Source organism: Ipomoea nil, unplaced genomic scaffold (genome assembly GCF_001879475.1).
Source record: "Ipomoea nil cultivar Tokyo-kokei standard unplaced genomic scaffold, Asagao_1.1 scaffold1721, whole genome shotgun sequence".
Lineage (NCBI taxonomy): Eukaryota > Viridiplantae > Streptophyta > Magnoliopsida > Solanales > Convolvulaceae > Ipomoea > Ipomoea nil.
In genome coordinates, this window is record NW_017618149.1 from 751,578 (window position 1) to 771,870 (window position 20,293).

General features: G+C 34.5%; 1 protein-coding gene across 1 annotated transcript; it reads right to left on the reverse strand.

The window, feature by feature from the left end:
- Positions 1–11,999: 11,999 nt before the first annotated feature.
- On the reverse strand, positions 12,000–18,519 carry LOC109191905 (ABC transporter A family member 2). The gene is made up of 16 exons (XM_019342584.1): positions 17,991–18,519; positions 16,377–16,608; positions 16,086–16,255; positions 15,805–15,990; positions 15,593–15,688; positions 15,290–15,490; positions 14,907–15,066; positions 14,588–14,814; positions 14,164–14,281; positions 14,009–14,085; positions 13,609–13,698; positions 13,339–13,482; positions 12,955–13,254; positions 12,799–12,879; positions 12,526–12,702; positions 12,000–12,430 (listed from the first exon to the last, which is right to left on the reverse strand). Exons 1-16 carry the CDS (start codon positions 18,360–18,362, stop codon positions 12,164–12,166), a joined length of 2,898 nt encoding a protein of 965 aa, XP_019198129.1. The 5' UTR covers positions 18,363–18,519; the 3' UTR covers positions 12,000–12,163.
- Positions 18,520–20,293: the final 1,774 nt, after the last annotated feature.

Below are 20,293 nucleotides of genomic sequence, written 5' to 3' on the forward strand. Positions count from 1 at the left end.
AGCCTGGCCTCCGGCAGACTACTTCCTCAGTGCAACGGCCAAATTTTTGGGCGTTGCACTGGATGAAGTTTTTTTTTTTTTTTTTTTAATTATTATTTTTAAATTAATAAACTCTATAAATACCCTTACTCAATTCATTTTTATCACACCAAAATTCTCAATCCTACACTCTCTTACTTCTACTCACAACAATTCTCCATATATTCTCTTAATCTTTATAAATTTTATTACTCTTATTATTTATTTTTCAGTCTTTAATTTCTTCCAACCTCTCAAATTTCAATACTTCAAATTTTCAATTTCAATTTATATATTTTTAATTTCTTATAATATCCTATATTTTTAATTCTTATAATCTTATATTAGTCCTACATTTTTGTGTGTTCAAAATAAAATATTAGTCTTATATTTTTTTGTTAAAAAAAAATATTTGTCCTATATTTTTAATTCTTATACTCCTAATATCATATGGCTTATAGTGGCAATCCCGGTAAGAGGCCAATTGATTTTTCTAATGTAGGAGGAGATTCACAACAAATTAATCAACATCAATTTGTTTCTACTCAAGGTGACGGCAATCTTCCTCCTATTCCTCCAACGGAAGGGGGGAAGAAACAAACATTATGGGTTTGGCAACAGTATGAAAAAACACTCATTGAAGGATCCTCCAATCGATATACAGTAAGTTGTAAAATATGTGCAAATATGAAGAGGAGTCAAAAACCATTTTCTTGGCAATCCGGATCAAGTGGCACCGGAACTCTTAGTAAGCACTTGACTTCTTGCCAAAATTTGAGAAATGATGAAGGACAACTCGAGAGAGGACAAACACAAATTTCCGGGTATGCTACCCCCGGCGGAGGTATTTTTACTTATTCACGAGAAACAATGATTGATGAATTTGGTAGATTTATAATTAGGTGATGAATTACCTTTTAGTCAATCCGAAAGTCCTCATTTTGAAAGATTTGTTAAAAAAACTTTACAACCACAATATAAAAAAGTACCAAGAAATACTTTAAAACGTGCTATCTATAAAAGTTTTCATATGTCAAAAGTTATGTTAATTAATTATTTTGCAAATTTTAATGGTCGTGTTGCATTAACTAGTGATACTTGGACAACTCCTCAAGGTGAACCATATATTTGTGTTACTTGTCATTGGATAGATAATAATTGGATACTCCAAAAAAGAATTATCGGTTTTGAATTAATGGAAGAATCTCATACTGCTTTTAATTTAAAAGAACGAATAATAAATGTTTTGGATGAGTTTGAATTAAGAAATAAAGTTTTTTCAATTTCTTTAGATAATGCTTCTTCTAATACTAGATCTATAGATTATTTACTTCAAAGCTTATCTTTACCTGTTAGTGGTAAATTATTGCATATTAGATGTTGTGCTCATGTTTTAAATTTATGTGTTCAAGAAGGACTAAATAGCTTGAGTGGTTTAGTTGAACCGATTAGAAAATGTGTTAAATGGCTTAGATACAATAGAAACAAAAAAAAAAATGAATTTAAAGTATTGTGTGAACAACATGGTCTAGATAAAAGACATTTTAGTTTGGATCACCTACTAGATGGAATTCTACATATAAATTGTTATGTGAAACTGCTCCATATCATGAGGTAATAACTATTTTGTATAATAGTAATCAAAGTAGTGATGCTTGCGTAATTACAGCTCAACATTGGGAAGTAGCTAGTAATGTTTGTGCAATTCTTCAATCATTTGATAGTGCTACAAAATCATTTTCTTTAGTTTATGAGCCTAACGTTCATTTAGTTGTAACTGAATGCATTACAATTGTTAGTACTCTTACTTCTTTTATTGTAGATCATATTTTGTCTGATTTAGTTAAAAATATGATAAATAAATTTGTATCATATTTTAGTGATATTCCTTATATCTATGGTTTAGCTGCTATTCTTGATCCAAATGTGGGTTTAAATGGATTAAATAGTTTATTAGATTTTTATTATAACTCTTTGAATTTTCCAAACTATGTTGAACGTGTTCAAACGTATATTAATGATTGTTCGTATTTGTTAAAAACTTTATATGAAGAATATTATTCGATTTATGCACCACAATCTGTTGATCCCGTTGTTGTCCGTAAGAGTAAGTGGCATAATCCTATTGTTTCAACAATATTAAAAAAATCAAAGGGTAGTGGTAGTGGTAGTGGTAATTCTTCTGAAATAGATACATATTTGTCTTGAAATTTTGAAATAAATGATGATTTTCATATACTAACATTTTGGAAAGGAAACGAAACAAAATTTCCTATTTTGTCAAAAATTGCAAAGGATATTTTTGCATGTCTTGCTTCAACAGTTGCATCCGAGTCTGCTTTTAGTGCCGGCAAGAGAGTATTAGACGATAAAAGATCAAGTTTGGCACCGGATTCCATCAAAATTTGTGTCATGAAGAAGGATTGGGACGCTGCCGAAGAACGCACTCAAGATCAACTTGCACTAATGGAAGAAGATGAAATAGATGAATGGTTGGCCATGAATACATCATGTGAAGCCACGCCTAATGCTAGTTCTCGTGCAACCTCCGCCGGTTCTTCCGATCAAGAATGAAAATGAGCTAATCAAATGAGGTACGTACCAAAAACTACGAGGGCTTTGATTCCTCTAAATTATTGAGGATACGTAGGCATCTTAATTTTTTACAATATTAAGAGCAAGCCCAATTATTTTTCTAAATGATTATAAAAATAAAGAACTACGTGGGTTTTGATTCCTCTAAATTATTGAGGATACGTAGGCATCTTAATGTTTCTCAATATTAAGAGCAAACCCAATTTAGAAGTCTTTCATTAATTTTTGATATTAAGTGAGTAAAAAATCAAATGAAATTTATAAACTATAATACATTTTATAATACTTATAAGTTATCAAATAATATTAAGTCTTATATAAATAAAATTTAGTGAGTAAAAAATCAAATGAAATTTATAAACTATAATACTTATAAGTTATCAAATAATATTAAGTCTTATATAAATTGGATACTAGTACAAGACTACAAGTTTAAATGATATTAAAGTCATTTATAAAATTTAATTTAGTAGAAAATTGTGTTAATTTTTAATTTTGAGATTAATAAACTTAATTGGAAAGAACTTAAATTAAGAGTAAACTTAATTTTTATAAATTTTAATTTATCAATAAAATTTAGTGAGTAAATAATATTTATAAGTTATCAAATAATATTAAGTCTTAAATAAATTGGATACTAGATTTATAGTACAAGACTACAAGTTTAAATGATATTAAAGTATTAACAATTATTAATGTAACAAGAGGTTGAATTAGCTTAATTGGAAAGAACTTAATTTGACAATACAAAGGTTGAGGGTTCAAATCTCATTTCAAACAAAAATATTTCAACTTATAAAAATTATATATTTAAAAAAATATATAAAAAATTCCGGGCCTAGCCCGGGATCGGCCCACAAGAGGCCGACCCGGACTAGGCCCGGCACGGGACCGGCCCTGAACATTATGGGCCGGTCCCGAGCAATGTTAACCGAGGCCTAGGCCCGGCACGGGACCGGCCCAGGCCCGGGTTTTGGCCACCTCTAATGTGCGTAGCGTGTGTGTGTTTAGTTGGTGAACAAACTATTTTTTTTCTTCTTTTTTTAGGCGGGTGCACCACTGTTTTCGTGTTGATGCGTTTTTTGGGGGTTGCCTTGTTTGGTGTGGTTGTTTGTGCGTAGCAGTGTCTTACCGTGTGCAAGATAGGGTGTGGTTTAGTTGCTAATTGACAATATTATTTATATTTTTCTGTCTTTCTCATTTAGTTTATTTGCGTTTCTGTTGTTAGGTTGATGCGTGTGTGTTGTTTGGTTGGTGCGTGAACCAAGCGATTCTTGAGCAAGAAGGTTTAATTAAAATTAGATGACCTAAAAATTGATTGAGAACTGGATCAGTGTGTAAATTAATTTAGTTCTAGATACAAACATTTGCTTTGGAACTTTGTGCATTTTTGGCAATGGAACTTTGCATCATGTGGTCCGTGTCGTTTTTTTAGTTTTGTTATTTACACTAGTGTGTGCATTTTTATGGTACGGCGTGTGCAAATTTTTGGCAATGGAACTTTGCATCATGTGGTCTATTGTACACGTCATAACACTCCAATGCACACACCAAATACAAAAAACAAAAGCTATGAAGAAATAGGCCTGTGCATATCGCCTGTACAAAAAACAAAAGCATATGAAGAAATAGGCTTGTGCATATGAAGAAATAGGCCTGTGCAAAAAAAAAAAAAAAAGTGTGTGCATGCTAGTAGCGTACGCATGTGCGTAGGTGCTGGGATTTTCAAACACATGATAATATTAAGTGAAACTGGAGGACACATCTTTATTACGAAAATGTTAAGGTCGAAATTCAAAAACTAACACCAACTACTTGGAAAGGGGAACCAAAGTCAGAAACCTCAGCTAACGCATCGGACTCCAAAGTCAGGCCCAGGAGGTCATCATGGAGCTCCATAAAGTGGGTCATGTCCTCCAAAGCTCCAGCTAACGCATTGGACTTCTCAGCATATATCGCAGTCACAGTCTGCAACATTAAAAAATTGCGTTCATATTACAATGCATACTTTAAAAAACAACTTGAACTATTTTACCGGCAAAAATCTAACCTCAGCATAATAAAAAAATCCCAATACGAAACAAAACACACACAGACTAGCTACAACACCATTAGCATGACCACCAACCCCCTACCCCCCCACAAAAAAAAAAATACACTAATCACAGACTATGTACGCACAAACCCATAGTAAATAAAGCTACAACAAGGGTATACTATATTGCATTCACCTCTAACCCCCTACGCACATAGCGAAATTGGGAAAAAAAAAAGATATACACAGTAATACCAACAAATACCCAAACAATATTTCCAGTACATTACAAATACTATAATGCATTAACCTCCTACCCCATACGCACATAGCATACTTGTAAAAAAAAAAAAAAAAAAAAAAAAAAAAAAAAAAAAAAAAAAAAAAAACAGCAAGCTACATTACCAGCAAGAATCCAACCTCATTGAAAAAAAAAAAACCCATTACGAAACAAACACAAACAGAATCCATTACGCACAAACTCATACTAATTAAAGCTACACCATGTTTACACTGTACTGCATTCACTGCCTAACCCCTACGCACATAGCATACTTGAAAAAATAATTTGAACTATTTTACCGGCAAAAATCTAACCTTAGCATAATATAAAAAAAAACCCCAATACGAAGCAAAACACACACAGACCAGTTACAACACCATTAGCATGACCACCAACCCCCCTACTCCCCACAAAAAAAAAATGCACTAATCACAGACTATGTACGCACAAACCCATAGTAAATAAAGCTACAACAAGGGTATACTATACTGCATTCACCTCTAACCCCCTATGCACATAGCGAAATTGGGGAAAAAAAATACACAGTAATACCAATAAACAATATTTCCAGCAACCCTACCCTCATCACCGCCACACTCGCCACCCCGCACCACCGTAAACACATCGGCCAATGCCAATACCCACCACCCGGTGAAAACCCCAAAAAAAAACACACATACACAAACTACGACGCCAAAAAAATACAAACCCCTCGATGAAAACCCAAACACCTTCGGATCAGCATAAAACCCCCCCAAGATCAAAACAAAAATAACTCCCAAAAAAAAAAAACAAAAAAAAAATACAAAGGATAGGTAAATCGGAATAGCTGTAATGGAATCAGAAGAGTTGCCCCTAAATAGCTTAAACCGTCTGGTGCTTGAACCCGCCATGAAGAAGACTCAGACGCCCTGTGTACCGGAAGGAGATGTTGCGAAGGGAAGATGAACAGATGGAGCCCTGTGTACCGGAAGGAGATGTCGCGAAGGGAAGATGAACGGATGGATAGAGATTGGCGAAGACTATGAAACCACGGCAAGGGGATAGAAACCAAAAGTTATTCCTAATAAAACTCTGCAGATCCCATAAAACCAGCGACAATAAAGACTTAACATAATGAAGACAATGCGAAAGTACAAAATAACCCCTATCTACATACACACACAGCGCACGTGAGATGACAAATCATCACATCTAATCCGTTCAAAATAAAAAAACAAACGATTAGAATGTGGGCTCACGAACTCACCTGACTAGGGGGTGCACTGGATTCAAAATCTATATATATATATATATATATATATATATATATATATATATATGTTTACTCATTTTTTGAGAGCTAAAGGTTATACTCACTTTGTGTGATTTAGTCTTTATGATCTATTGGTTGACGGCGCACAGGAGCTCCTCCTCCTTGCGGCCGACGACGCAGACTTCGGTGCTAAGCAGCCACAATCGGTGGTTGTTTATATATATATATATATATATATATATATATATATATATATATATATATATTAATAAATAAAAATAAAAATTTATATAAAAAACAAAAAAAAAAATATTTTAAAAGACACGTGTCAACCATTTAAAAACTTAACATGTTAAACAAGTCACTTTGGACTTAATTGAACAATTTTACAGGTTTAGAGGGTCTAAATGGAGTTTTTTTTTTATTTTTTTTTTGTTTGTTTGTTAGGGGACCCAATTGCGCTATCTGGTCGACTTAGGGAGCCAATTTAACACTTTCTCCTTTTTTTTGGGTGAGGGAAGAGAGTCTAAATTTCGAGACTATCGAATTTTACGAGTGTAAGCACAACCAGCATCTTGTGTGGGAAGAACACTCAAGCCTTCTAGAAAGTCGTTAAACACCTAGGTGCCCCATCTTTTACTTTGAGCGAGATTGGCTAAGAAGTCAACACACTTATTTCCTTCCTTAAAGTATGGGAAAACAAGATTCTATCAAAGTTTCCTGCCAAAATAAAGCAGTCTTCCAGCAGAGTGCAGTTTTGGAATCCATCTTAACGTTAACCCGGGAGACACCTTTTTCAAAACAGGGCCGTAGACCCTTCTTTAGGCCCCACAGTTCTGCCATGAAGCTATTTGTAATCCCAATCTTGACTGTGAACCTCCCCACACCATCTTTCCAGTAGACCATTTTCAACCTTCCCGGCTTGAGCCGTTATCTTTCACCCAGTCCAGTGGACTGGGAACCCAAAATTTGCAGAGCATCACCAAAACGGAGCACTTCTGGGCACCGTGCCGCCGCCTGGACTCTGAGAATCTCCCCCGCGGCTTCGTCTCCGGCATGCTTTCCGGCATGGGTATCCCAGCCTACTTGCATCCGTTCTTGGTGCAGAAAATCTCAGATTGCATTTTTCAAGAACTCAATGACCAAGTCTGTAGTGTTTGCATTTGATGAAGGACCTGTGAGAAGGTGTTGATCGACCTTTTATAAGATCTGGCTCGACTTCATAAAACTCAGACTGTCCCTTTTTAAGACATTGCATCACTTGTAAGCCATAACACAACGACGTTCTGTTTTCGTTAAAAATTGGTTTAATTGGTTTAACCAATTGAGACGATCATTAGTTGTTTGTAAAGAAGTATTTGGTAACATTAATTGTTAATTGATAACATTTAAATGATTTTATGCAATGATATGAATATATTGTATACTAATAATTTATTAATTAATTATATAATAAGCACATTTAATAAATAATATTTAACAAATACTAACTTGTTGTGAATAATAATAATAATAATAATAACAATACTAATATTATGAAGTAGAAGGGGAACAGCAGTACGGATGGGGAGTTGAGAGAATATGATTTAGCTTTTCATATATTCTGCATATCCAAGATCATGGAGGGAAGGGGTATTTATAGTGTTGAGATTTAGGAGGTAATAAATATTAAATTCGCATAAGGTGGACAGGTAGCAAAGCTAGCCTAGTTGGTAGCTGAAGATGTAGCATTGCTGTGTCGTGCTTGAGGTCCTGATCTCCATTCCCTGTTGCTGCTTCTTGGAACTTGCAATCAGCTTTTTGGAGAATTATGAACCACCATTTAATGTGACTTAGCAGTAAGTATTCCTTGTGGTCGAAGTAGCTTGGTGGAGAAGACTTCATCCCTTATACACAAGGGTAAGGGTTCAAAACTCAACTTGGACATTCACATTTCCTTTTGTTTCATAACATAACTTCATTAATAAAGTTATTTATAAAGATAAAAATAAAAATTAAATAACATATAATAATTAAGAACATTTAATAAAAGATTTTATTTTCTCACTACTTTCATCACTAGAATATTTTTTTGAGAGCAAACAAATTAGAATTTTAAAAATAAAAATAATAATCTGTTAGTTAAAATGAAAAGTTTTAGAGATAGGGGGAGGGGAACCTAAGGTTTAGAAGAAGAAGTGGTATTAAAAGAATTTTATAATTTTTCCTTTTAAAGTTGAAATGAAACACTACTCTGAGTAACTTTTTTAGCAAATTATATCATGAATTAGGGTTAGCATTGCAATATGAATTATTGATATAGATTCATTTTTAGTATATTGCGGGTTCTATTTTAGTGTACTACATGTTTGTTTTTAGATAGTACATTAAAAATGAACTTGTGACATATATACTAAAAATGAAATATATCAAGATATAATGAACATACTAAATTAAATAAGAATATGGAGTATAAAAATGAATCTTCAACATACTAAAAGTGAACCTTAAATCAATAGACCTCTTATAAATTATAATGTAGATCATGGCGGTTTATGATAGAACAATTGAACTTTTTTCAAAATTGGCTTGTTAGGTTCAAAAAGTTAGTCTTAAAGCTAAGTTATTTACTAAGAGCAACTTCATTGGTGAGATTTTTTTACTTGTGGGTAGGTCTAGGTTTTACACACTATAAAAAAAAAACCAAAAACATTTAACAATGGAATGAAAAAATAAAAAAGTTATTATGCATTCAATATGAAATTTTAATATATAAACACACACACACACACACACACACACACACACACACACACACACATATATATATATATATATATATATATTAATTAATTGATTAGATTTCCTTTTTTTTTTTACTTAAATAAATCAATTACAATTACCAAATATGTGATTCTGATTTCAATGCTTGACCCAAGTATGCTCTAATCTCTAAATACTCACTTTAGTTAGTTGATTAAGTCAAATAGCTAAAATAAGTAAAAGATCTAAAAGTTAAACAAAAGAAGAAAGCATTTATTAAACAAGGTGATTAATTTAGGAAAAATGAATATTTCTTTATAATAACATGAATCATGGTTTAAAGCTTATAGATTCATAGGAAAAGAAAACCTAATCCTTTTTCTAATTTAGAAGAGAACTCATAATGAGTATCTATTAGTGTAATAGATAAACTCAATCTATATTTAGTAAGACGTAAAATATATCTTGAAAGATATTTTGTGATGAATTTAATTAGTTTCAAAAGATCGAGTATTTACAAAAATTAAATTTATCTTTTAAATATAAAAATCATACTTTATTTATTCAATTTTTTTTTCTTATCTTAAATATTGTCTATTGAACTAGTGAGATAAGCCCAACGGTCCCTAAATCACTCTTCTTGGGCATGAAGAAACCTAATTCTAATCACTCTTAGCTTCTTGGGCATGAAGAAACCTAATTCAATTATGATTTGACGTAGGAAACACGCAATATATATTATATATAGGAATAAGGCTCAAATAGGCCACTGAACTGTACACGAGAATGCAATTAGGCCACTGAACTTAAAAAACCTACAATTGAGTCCCTAAACTAACTAATTTCATTCAATTTGTCCATTTTTCAAGTTTCTCCAAGTTACTAACAAGTTACCTCTCCACCTAGGATGTATATGTGGCATTTTTTTAAAAAAATAATTTATTTTAAAATTAGTTTTTTAATATTTAATAAATAAAAACTAAAATAATTTATTTTTAAATCAATTTTTTTAATGTTTAATAAATAAAATTAATTTTTTTTTTTGAAAATAAAATAATTTGTTAAGTCGTATAGGGCTTGGATTTTATTTTCAAAAAAAAAACAAATTATTTTAGTTTTTATTTATTAAACATTAAAAAAAACTAATTTAAGGTGTTCAAAAAAAAAGGATTTAAAATTTTTTTAAATGCCACATATGCATCCTAGGTGGAGGGGTAACCTGTTAGCAACTTGAGAAACCTGAGAAATGGACAAATTGAATGAAATTGGTTAGTTTAGGGACCTAATTGTAGGTTTTTTAGGTTCAGTGGCCTAATTGCATTATTGTGTACAGTTCAGTGGCCTATTTGACCCTTATTCCTTATATATATGAGTTACGTTCTCGTAAGTGATAACCGCCTTGAATTGCTTTTGCCGAGTTCCAATCCTTACTAGGTTTCTTAAAGAATTTCTCGTTTTCTTGATTCAATTCTTCCACAGAGAGAGAGAATGGAGTGTGAGACGATGACCCCAATCGATGACTGCTACTGCGACGTATGGGAGGCTCCGCATCTTCTTACACCGGAACTCCTCCAATCTTCACCGTCCTCCTCCACATCTGATCATCACTTCTTCTACATCCGAATCGATCTTGAATTTCTCTCCCCGCCTCCAAACGCAATCGACGATGAAGATGAAGATGAAGATGATGATGATGAGGGTTTTGACCCCGACTGCTTCGAGAGCATCACCAAAACGGAGCACTTCTGGGCACCGTGCCGCCGCCTAAACCCTGATGAGAAAATCCCCCGCGGCTTCGTCTCCGGCATGCTTTCCGGGATGGGGATCCCGGCGGACGGGCAACCGTTCTTGGTGCAGAAAATCTCAGAATGCGCCGATGAAATCGCGAATGCAGCCCACAACGAGAAGGAGAAGATTCTAGGCATGATTGTCTCCGCTAGCGTGTTGGTGGACTCTCTGGAGGATCATCAACAACAAACCAACGCATAGATCCTAGATCAGAGAATTAGGCTAATGTTAGTTGTTTTTGTTTTGTATTTGAATTTTGGTGTTTGGAGCTTTTAACTTCTAAATAGTACGTATACTCGATCTTCAATTCATATATACATACATAGATTTAGTTCACGGATAGATCGAATTCATCTTCTTTTTTGTTTGAAAGTGCATTCAACCATTCTTTGTTCCCAACGATTCTTGTTTCCACTGATTTTTTATTGTGTAACTTGTTTTGGTGTTAAAAAAATAATTGATTTTTTTGAACAAACTGACATCACAACATATACCTTGTTTACATCCACCGTACCGTTGAACAAGGTAGAACAATTCCTTCGTTGAAGCTTTTAGTAATAAATAAAGCATGTGTACGTCAATGTGTTAATTTTATAGCAAGGTTTTGAGTTTACAATATTTATAAAACAAATCATGTCTTTTTTCCTTATTTCTCAACAACCCTTAAGGCCTCGATTGATCAATCGTTGGTTCATCTAAATAGATGGGTCTATCCAAGATAATTAACGATTAAAAATAAAAAAAAAAACAAAATAGTTACTTTCCATATCCTTGATATCTTTGTCACTTGTAGTAAAACAATGATTACAAAAATAAAGAAAACAAAATAGTTACTTTCCATATCCTTGATATCTTTGTCACTTGTAGTAAAACAATGATTACTTTCCCTCATGTTGGATAATGCTTTGGCAAATAATGACCCTATGTTAGAGGAGCATGAAACCTTTTAAGCGCGAATACCTCCTCTTAGTATTTTGCACTTTACTTACAGACTCAGCAATCTTAACAATGGAACTATTCAAGATTATCTATATATCGAATATTTCGTTTAATAATCCCTTGCTTAGCCCGGCCCAGAAATGATTCTGTATATAACGCCAAGTCATTGCCATCCAGGATTTACTATTATATTTGTGGATAGTTTACTCCTTACAATTTCAAGATTGGTAGTTGCCTTAATTATTTTCATGGCAGACAGAATAAATTGCAAACTTAATACATGAACATAGTATGTAATACCATCATTCAAATAGAGCATGTATATATATATATATATGCACTGATGACTGTAAACAAATATATTTTATTTATTTCTAACAAAAGAAACCCACAAAAAATATATAAGTGTCCTGGCTATACAATGAGAAGAGAGTAGCAGCATTACCAAAAATTTTAGCAGTGGGCATAAGAATGATTGATGGATTGTGGTATATATATAGTCATTGCATCACTGTACATTCTCGACGTTGATTTGTGCAGGATCAATTACTATTCCAAGAATTTTTCTTCTTCGTCGTCTTAGGCCCCAACCAGAAGTGGGAGTTGGAGTAGCTGTAAGTTGAACGTGGGGAGGTATTGGCATCTCTTCTGAGTGACCGGAGATGCATAGTCTACCGGAATCATCTTGTTCCCAGTGAACTTCTACCATAACACCCCTGGGATTTTCTGCGGATTCTGTCCCAGGAATCCCAATATATCTTGCTCCGACCGGTATCTGTAAGGTTATCATGGAAAGGTGACCAAACTGTGATCTGATATACTATTTTCCTATTTGGTTCTGTTGAGCAAGAAGTTGGCAATTACACTTACCTTTACTGATGACCCTGAGTTCAATGTAAGTGTTGCAAAACTTCCCTCAGCAGCGGCATTTTCCATTTCAGCCTGTTGAGAAATGTTGAGGAAAACCTCTTCTAGTGTTGTGAGCCCTAGTTGGATGTCAGATATTCCAAATTCTCCTTCTCGATCTTTAAGTTCAGTAAAGAAGTCCTGAGAATGGTATAGGCAGGAAAAGCCGAAAAGGAATGTCAATATTTTCCAGTGAAAATCTCATTTACAAGTTAAGAAAACAACATTAAACGGTACCATTAAAAGACTCTCCCTGTCATGTGGAATGACGAAGGTCAGGAACGACTTGTTTTCCTCTTTAGGAACCACATCCAAATGCTGCAAAAACGATAATCAAGCCAAACCACATATTGTTCAAGTTTAGGAAACGAAAACCAGATATCATTTACATACACTTCTAAAGAACTCTTTTACTGCTTCATGCTGAACTGTAGTGACAGTATCTTCTGTAGGGGTCCCATTTGTCCCTCCAGAAAAACTGATATTAGCAATAAAACCAGTTCCAAACTTTGACTTCAACCTTATTGAAGTCCCAATGCAACGAAGCCTCCCCTTGGCCATGATACCTATGCGGTCACTTAAAATGTCAGCTTCTTCCATCGAATGAGTGGTTAAGATGATGGCTCGTCCTTTCTTTGCATCCTCAATTATATCCCAGACATGTCTTCTTGTTATTGGATCCATGCCAGTTGTCTATGTAGTTGTAGGGAATACAATTAAAAACAATATCAGAATATTTCTCGGCAATTAATGACAAAACATGTTTATACCACCCACCGGTTCATCTAAGATGACCAATTTTGGTTCACCAATAAGGGCTATTGCAACACTGAGGCGACGCTTCATTCCTCCACTGTAGCTGCTAGCTCTCATTCGGGCAGCAGCAGTCAGTTTTACCTCAGCTAATGCATCCCGCACAACCTGTGTTTTTATAACAAGCATTTATCTGAGAAACATTCATAATTGGATATGATCCTAAATTGAAGGAGCTTGTTCAAAAAATTCAAAAATTTAAAGGGTCAGTCTAGGTTTCTTCTCTGAACACACCTTTTTTATGGAAGCAGGGAGTAGACCTTTGATGCTGGCAAAGAGTTGGAGGTGTTCTTGTCCGGACAATTCATCCCAGAGAATATCAAACTATGAAAATTGGAAGACAGTCAACATCATCGGGAGAGTCAATTAGTTGCTGAAAACTCAACACAAGAGAGTAGAAATAAAGAAGACTAGGGGTAACCCCAGCCAAGATGGCAATAGATCCACACTTGTAACCACAAGGTCACGAGTTCAAATCCTTGTCCCCTTAGTTTGAGCCAGTCAGCTATGAGTAACCTAGGCTGGTTTACTTCATTGTGGTCCTTTGCCGGCCAGGATCACAAGGCGGGGTTTTACCTATACCCGAAAGGGTTATGTGGGGTTTCCCTCGTCATCCAAAATAAAGAAGACTTACCTGAGGACAAACTCCTATCATCCGTCGAATATTTGACATGCCAGTTGAACTACGAATTGAGCATCCATATATTAATGCTGTGAAATGAAAATTCATTATTATGTTTTTCAGTAACAATTCATACTAAGCATGGACTTAGAAAGGAAAGCTACTACCATCGCCATCAGTAACTGGTGTAATTCCAGTCAGACAATTTATAGCAGTAGTTTTGCCAGCCCCATTGGGCCCTAGAAGACAAAATAGCTGATCCTTGGCAAAGTTCACCCATAAGCCCTGCAGACACAACCAATGTCAGACACCTTTATTTCATCTTGCAATTGCTCACAAATTCAGAATAGTGAGAGATGGATGGGAAGAGAACAGAGATGAAATGACATAATTCATTTGTTGCCAAATCTAAAATGGAAGAAAAAGTCAACTTTATGCATTTGGGTGCATTACTCATGAAGTGGGATGTACCAACTGTGCAACATGAAATCTAACCGTGATAATAGGACTCCCTAAAATAGAAAGTGGATTATTTAATATACACTCTCAATAACCTAATTACATAAGTTTTATCTAACACCTCCTTAGTACCTTAAGAGCATGATAAGGCGGGTTCCGTTTGCAACTACAACAGCTCATCTTCCTTGATCCAGGATATATCTTCACAAGACCCCGTATTTGAACTGCAACGCTAGGATCAATTTCACCTTGACTAGCTTGCTGTTTCACAATGTTTTCTTCTTCAAGAACATCCTCATCATCCGGAACACTACTTTCAAAGGAAGGTATTGCACTGGTACAACTACAGATACCACCCTCTGAAGGAAAACATACGATGTTAAAGTTCTTCAGTCACTGAGATTTCCGAGAGAAAAGGTAAAGTGAAAGCATTAGTTCAATAGTCAACTACCTGTTACCTTATCCCCGCCTTTTCCTGTCCAGTAACCAGGATACAAGAAGTAGAACATTGATTTCCTCACACCAGAGGAATTTGGAATTATGTTATCAAAGTAGATAGCAAGAACAAACCAGAGAAAGAATGTTGCTACGAGCCATATATAAATTTCGTTCTGTAATTAAAACAAATCATGTGTAACTAAAACAAGAAATAGCGAGTCATAAAGTTTTCCCAGATCAAGCTACCCCCCACCCCATTCCCTCTCTGCTGGTTAAAAATTTTGTCTGTCATTGTAGGGATAGGATGTTGAAATACCATAGTATCAAAATTCCACATTCCCAAGCTCCAAGAAAAAGCCAAAGTCTAATGCTTAAGTAGCAAAAGAATCTACCTACCATGGTAATTAGACAGTCATCATCGTTTGGGGCACACTTTGCTCTTGCTTTCCAGCTAACACCAGGATCTTCAGGAGTTGCAGTTGCAGCAGCAACCAGCTGAAGACCTTCAGCAAGAAGATTTGGTGGGAAAAAGGACCAAATAATCCGGTAGACATCAGGGAACGTTTTACTGTATGGAAAACCAAATGCTGTGACAACCTGAAAGTGGGGAAAAACAGAAAAGAAACAAAATTTTTTAAAAAATGTCATCATGAATCAATTAATAATTAGTAATTGCTGATAAAGAAGATGGATTCTTGCCTGAGTCAAGGAACCAATGATGAAAATCGAGAAACCCACAGTTGTTGATGAAGATGACTTGTTAATAAAAGCAGATAGCAAGAAAGCAAGACCAATCTGCAACAAGCATGTATCATATATTAGCACAAAAATATTGTGTCAGTTATTTTGTAGTGTTAATAGTCCATTAAATGAAGTAAATTTAATGATGTGTAGTGGACAATGAAGCGTACCATATTGAACTGAAAAAGGAAAAACAGCATGAATAAAACTGCAAAACTGTTATTCAAGAAAAAATCGAACTGAAACATCATCCCAAATAACAATGTTATAAGTGTTGACAGAAGTGTCATAATTCCCTCCCATGTGAACCATGATAACCAATAGGCAGTATCATAAAGACCCATCATGGTCATAGCCTGTAAATCAAATATGGCAAGAAAAATATGAGAATAATTCTGGAAAATATGCAGGATATATTTTTCATGAGAAGAAAATATAAAGTAGGTGATACCTGTCGAAGTTTGAGTTCCTTCTCTGTAACTAAAGCACTAATTTGGAAGACAAAAGAAAACATGGCAATTGCCAGGAAAAATGTTGGTCCTGCTGCACCAACAGCTGAGAAAAGTTGAACCGCAGGATGTGCAAATTCCTTGAAGCTGACAAGCCAACTGAAGTTTGGATCTAAACACATACATGGCCATAAAAGGTGCAATTAAGATGTGGAAAAAAAAAAAAAATCAAGATAAACAACCATATAACATTTCAATGATATTGGAAGCCAAACTATTGACCTCTTGTGTACCTCCAATCAGAGATCTTGCAATTTCACGCTCAGCAGCAAGTTGGAGTGGAATTTGAAACTTAAAGGTGGGATCTTCAAAAATTCCTCGTTTGGACACTGGAGTAGAATTTGTCTGTAGACCATAACTAATAACGCTGGCATTTCTTTCAATAAAATGCAAAGCTCCAGGGCAATGCATAGCATTGTTGAGAAGCCAAACATCCACTTCATCCCGAGTTCTAAATGATTGAACCTGCAAATTTAGTAATTGCAGCTAGGTGAAATTAGAAAGATTGGAGTTCGAAGTATAAATTTCAGGATGCATCAAAACAATGAATCTCTGCTTCAGTGATATACTTTACAATTGTATGAACATTCCTACACCCTGGTAGAGAGTATGCAGTCTATTTCACACTCATCCAAAAACCAGATGGCATCTAAAGTCAATAGCTACAAATTCATTTGAGAAAGCAACATTACTGTGGCTTCCTTACTAATTAGTTTCTCCGTATTTAGGTCTGGATCAACAACTGTACTAGTTTCTGTTACTGTGTGCCTACTGCCTAGCAAGATTTAATCTTCATTGTGTCAAGAGAGAAGCACTATGCAACAAGCATGACAATCCAACCCAGCATTATCTCTACAATTCTTTTGAAGAAAATAAGTCTAAGCATCTGAACCTTTGAGAAAAGTCTGAAATCCATCAACAAACAAACCATATTCTATGTTGACACTTGACATGAAACTTTAAAAGCCAAAGGCATATCTAGAGAAGAATTTCCAAGAAAGAGATCGCTACTTTTAGTTCATGAGAAACAACCGAATATGCGTAATACGTCAAAATAGCAGCTTCAACTTCCAGATTCCATTTATGAAAGCATTGAAACACCAAAGAGGAAAAAGAAGAAAGTTATTGATATAAACTAAGAACCCTGGGCTAAGTTTATCTCCACAGCCCTAATCAAGTGATTATATCCATTTAATAAAGCACTTTTGTTATAAACTTTTAATTTTAATCCTAATCTTTTGTTATACTACTGTAATATTCTTTGCCAGATCTTCACTCAAACAACTCCATTATATATCATTTTCGACTAATCCAGTCCAACTGTTGAGCTAAATGTGGAATCAACTCAACCACAATACAGCAAAAATTCTGTCTGAGCCTATGAATGTGGTTATGGTCAAACACTAAATCACTATGACACCATTTTTCAATTTTTATTCTGTTTAGTACTCAGTATTCTCTACATATCAATTTCTTAATCAGCAGAGAAATGAAACAAAAATCACATCCGCATAAGGTCAACACGAATAGCATTACTGTTAGGATCAAGCACTTATAGCTACGCCAAAAATTATTGCTAGTAGCGAAATTGCAACTTTATTTCCTTATACCAGCCTCTATCCAGCAATCACTAACTCGATGCTAGACTTGGCTTTTACTAGCCTCCGCTGGTATTATTAGTACTCGAAGTGCTCAACAATTCCCCTCCTAGCATCAATCAGTTTTAAATGTAATTATTAGTGCTCGAACCGTTCAACAATTCTTCTCTGAGCATCAATTTGTCTTAAACATTATTATTATTAGGATTAGGATTGCGTGATTACCACTACACCAAAAGCCAGCATTACCTTATTAGAAGGAATAGGGCGGCCAGGATTATTAGCCATGATTCCGGTGACGATTTGGTTAAACCTCCGGCTCTCATTTCCGCTCCACACGAAGTCAAAGCAGGGGAGCTTGACTAAGCTCTTGTCCTCGCACTGCGGGATCGGCGGCGCCACCAGCGGCTGGGGATCGAAGACGTTCTTGAAGGACGTGGAGGTGAAGAAGCGCGACTCGACGGCCTTCTGGATGCAGAAGATGAGGAAGATGAAGACGAGGGAGGAGAAGAGCTGAATGAATGTAGCGCGCTTGCTCCTCCAAGACAGCAGCACGTTCTTCGCGAATAGCGCCTTGAATTGCTGCAGCAACAGACGAAATCCACTCTGCAACTCCGCCATGGATTCGCGTTCCGCCTTTCTCTCTCTACAATTTCGGTTCACACTCACTCTCTCCACTCTTTTCTGTAAAATGTAAATTCTTGTGTGCAGTTTGGTTTGGCGGTTTGCTGATCGAAGAAGAAAGATTTATAATGGGAAACCAGACATGGAGGATTCCGCGCGTTTTCTCCCACAAGTAAAATGTAAAATTTCTTTCTTTTTCTTTATGTGTTTTTTTTTTTTAAGGAATTTTTATTTTTGGGATTAAGGGTAATTTTGTCAATTAAACTCCACCCCCTAGAATTATCAAAACTACCAAAGTGCCAGTTACAGAAAGTCAAATCATTCATTCTTCCAAAATATTAAATGCACGAGGCGTTCCTAAATCATAAGTTTGATGTCAACATTAAGGCAGCATGGATTATGGTACATGTAGCAACATGGCTACATGGATCATGGAATAAAACGGAGTTGTAATATTTTAATTATTCTGTATATTTTAGTTTCATTTGACAATATAAATTATTGTATAATTTTTATTTTTTTTCACACACGTACGCGAGTTAATTACATTTTTTGTTTCTTAGATTTATATGTGGCATACACTTTTAGTCGTTTTTTATTAGGACATCCGTCTTTGGTCATAGTATTATCGGGCAAATTATGCTGTGAGCACGTGCCCACCTTGCAAGGTGGACACGATTTTATATTCATAATTGCTATATTGTAGATTCATAAAATTTATACTTTAGATTCCAATTGTTAAACTCTGTTTTCACAAATCAGAGAACTATATGTTCATAATTTGATAACTATACAGTTTAAAAATTATGAATTTACAGTACAGAAATTATGAATCTACAGTACAGATATTATGAATCTGCAGTATAGAAATTATGAATTTACTGTATAGAAATTATGAATCTACTGTAAAATCTACGGTTTAGAAATTATGAATCTAAAATATAAATTTTATGAATCTACAGTATATAAATTATGGATCTATAATATAGAAATTATGAATTTACAGTATAAAAATTATGGATATGAAACCGTGCCCACCTTGCAAGGTGACCACGTGCTCATAGCATAACGTTCCGTATTATCGTGACATGATCATTTTTTATTTTACGTCAACAAAATCGTTGAAATGACGTTAATTACAAGGGCATTTCGATCTTTCTTTTTTTTACAAAATGAATTGACTCGTTATATTTTTATTTTTTATTTTTCTTGAAAAAAATCCTGGAGGCCAAAATGTTCTTGTATCTTTTTTTTTTTTTTTTTTTTTAAGTACAAAATGTCCTGTATCTAAGTGTATTTAAACAATTTTGTTAATAAATGACCAAAAATGGTCATACCAAAATAATACTATGACCAAATGGTGATTTTTTTGGAAAAAAAAAAAGACTAAAAGATAAATGACACATATAAATCTATGACAAAAAATAGAATTAATCAACTCTCATTTTAATTACATTTCACATTCATGTGATCATATACGTTATTGCATGAGTTCTGTTTTTTTTTTTTGTTTTGTTTTATTTTCCACACACACTAGTTTCATTATAGTAACACTGAAGTATCATTTTAATTACAGTCCACGTTCATTTGACAACAAGAGCGGATCCAGCATGGGGGCAGCTGCTCCCCTCACCCCACCCCCACTTCATATATAACCCTTGTATGTATATATATATGTATATATAGTACAAGTTTTAGTATATGTATAATAAAATAGATAAAAATTAACAAAAGATGATTAGACCAAGTGGCAAGGCGTGCGTTTTATCTTTGTATTTGTAATTGGCTAGGGTTTGAATCCTCAATGTGTGCGCAAGTTTATTTTGTTTTACTTAGGTAGCAAAGTGTTTATGTTATATTTTTTTATGACTTTTAAATACTTCGTATTAATTAGTTGTGAGATTTACACACACATATATATAACTTTC

Coding starts and splice junctions, on each gene's coding strand:
- LOC109191905 (XM_019342584.1), bottom strand. CDS start 18,362: ATGGCGGAGTTGCAGAGTGGATTTCGTCTGTTGCTGCAGCAATTCAAG. Junction 13,483..13,608: donor TCCCTGCTTCCATAAAAAAG/GTGTGTTCAGAG, acceptor ATAAAAACACAG/GTTGTGCGGGATGCATTAGC. Junction 13,255..13,338: donor TGGTCATCTTAGATGAACCG/GTGGGTGGTATA, acceptor ACAACTACATAG/ACAACTGGCATGGATCCAAT.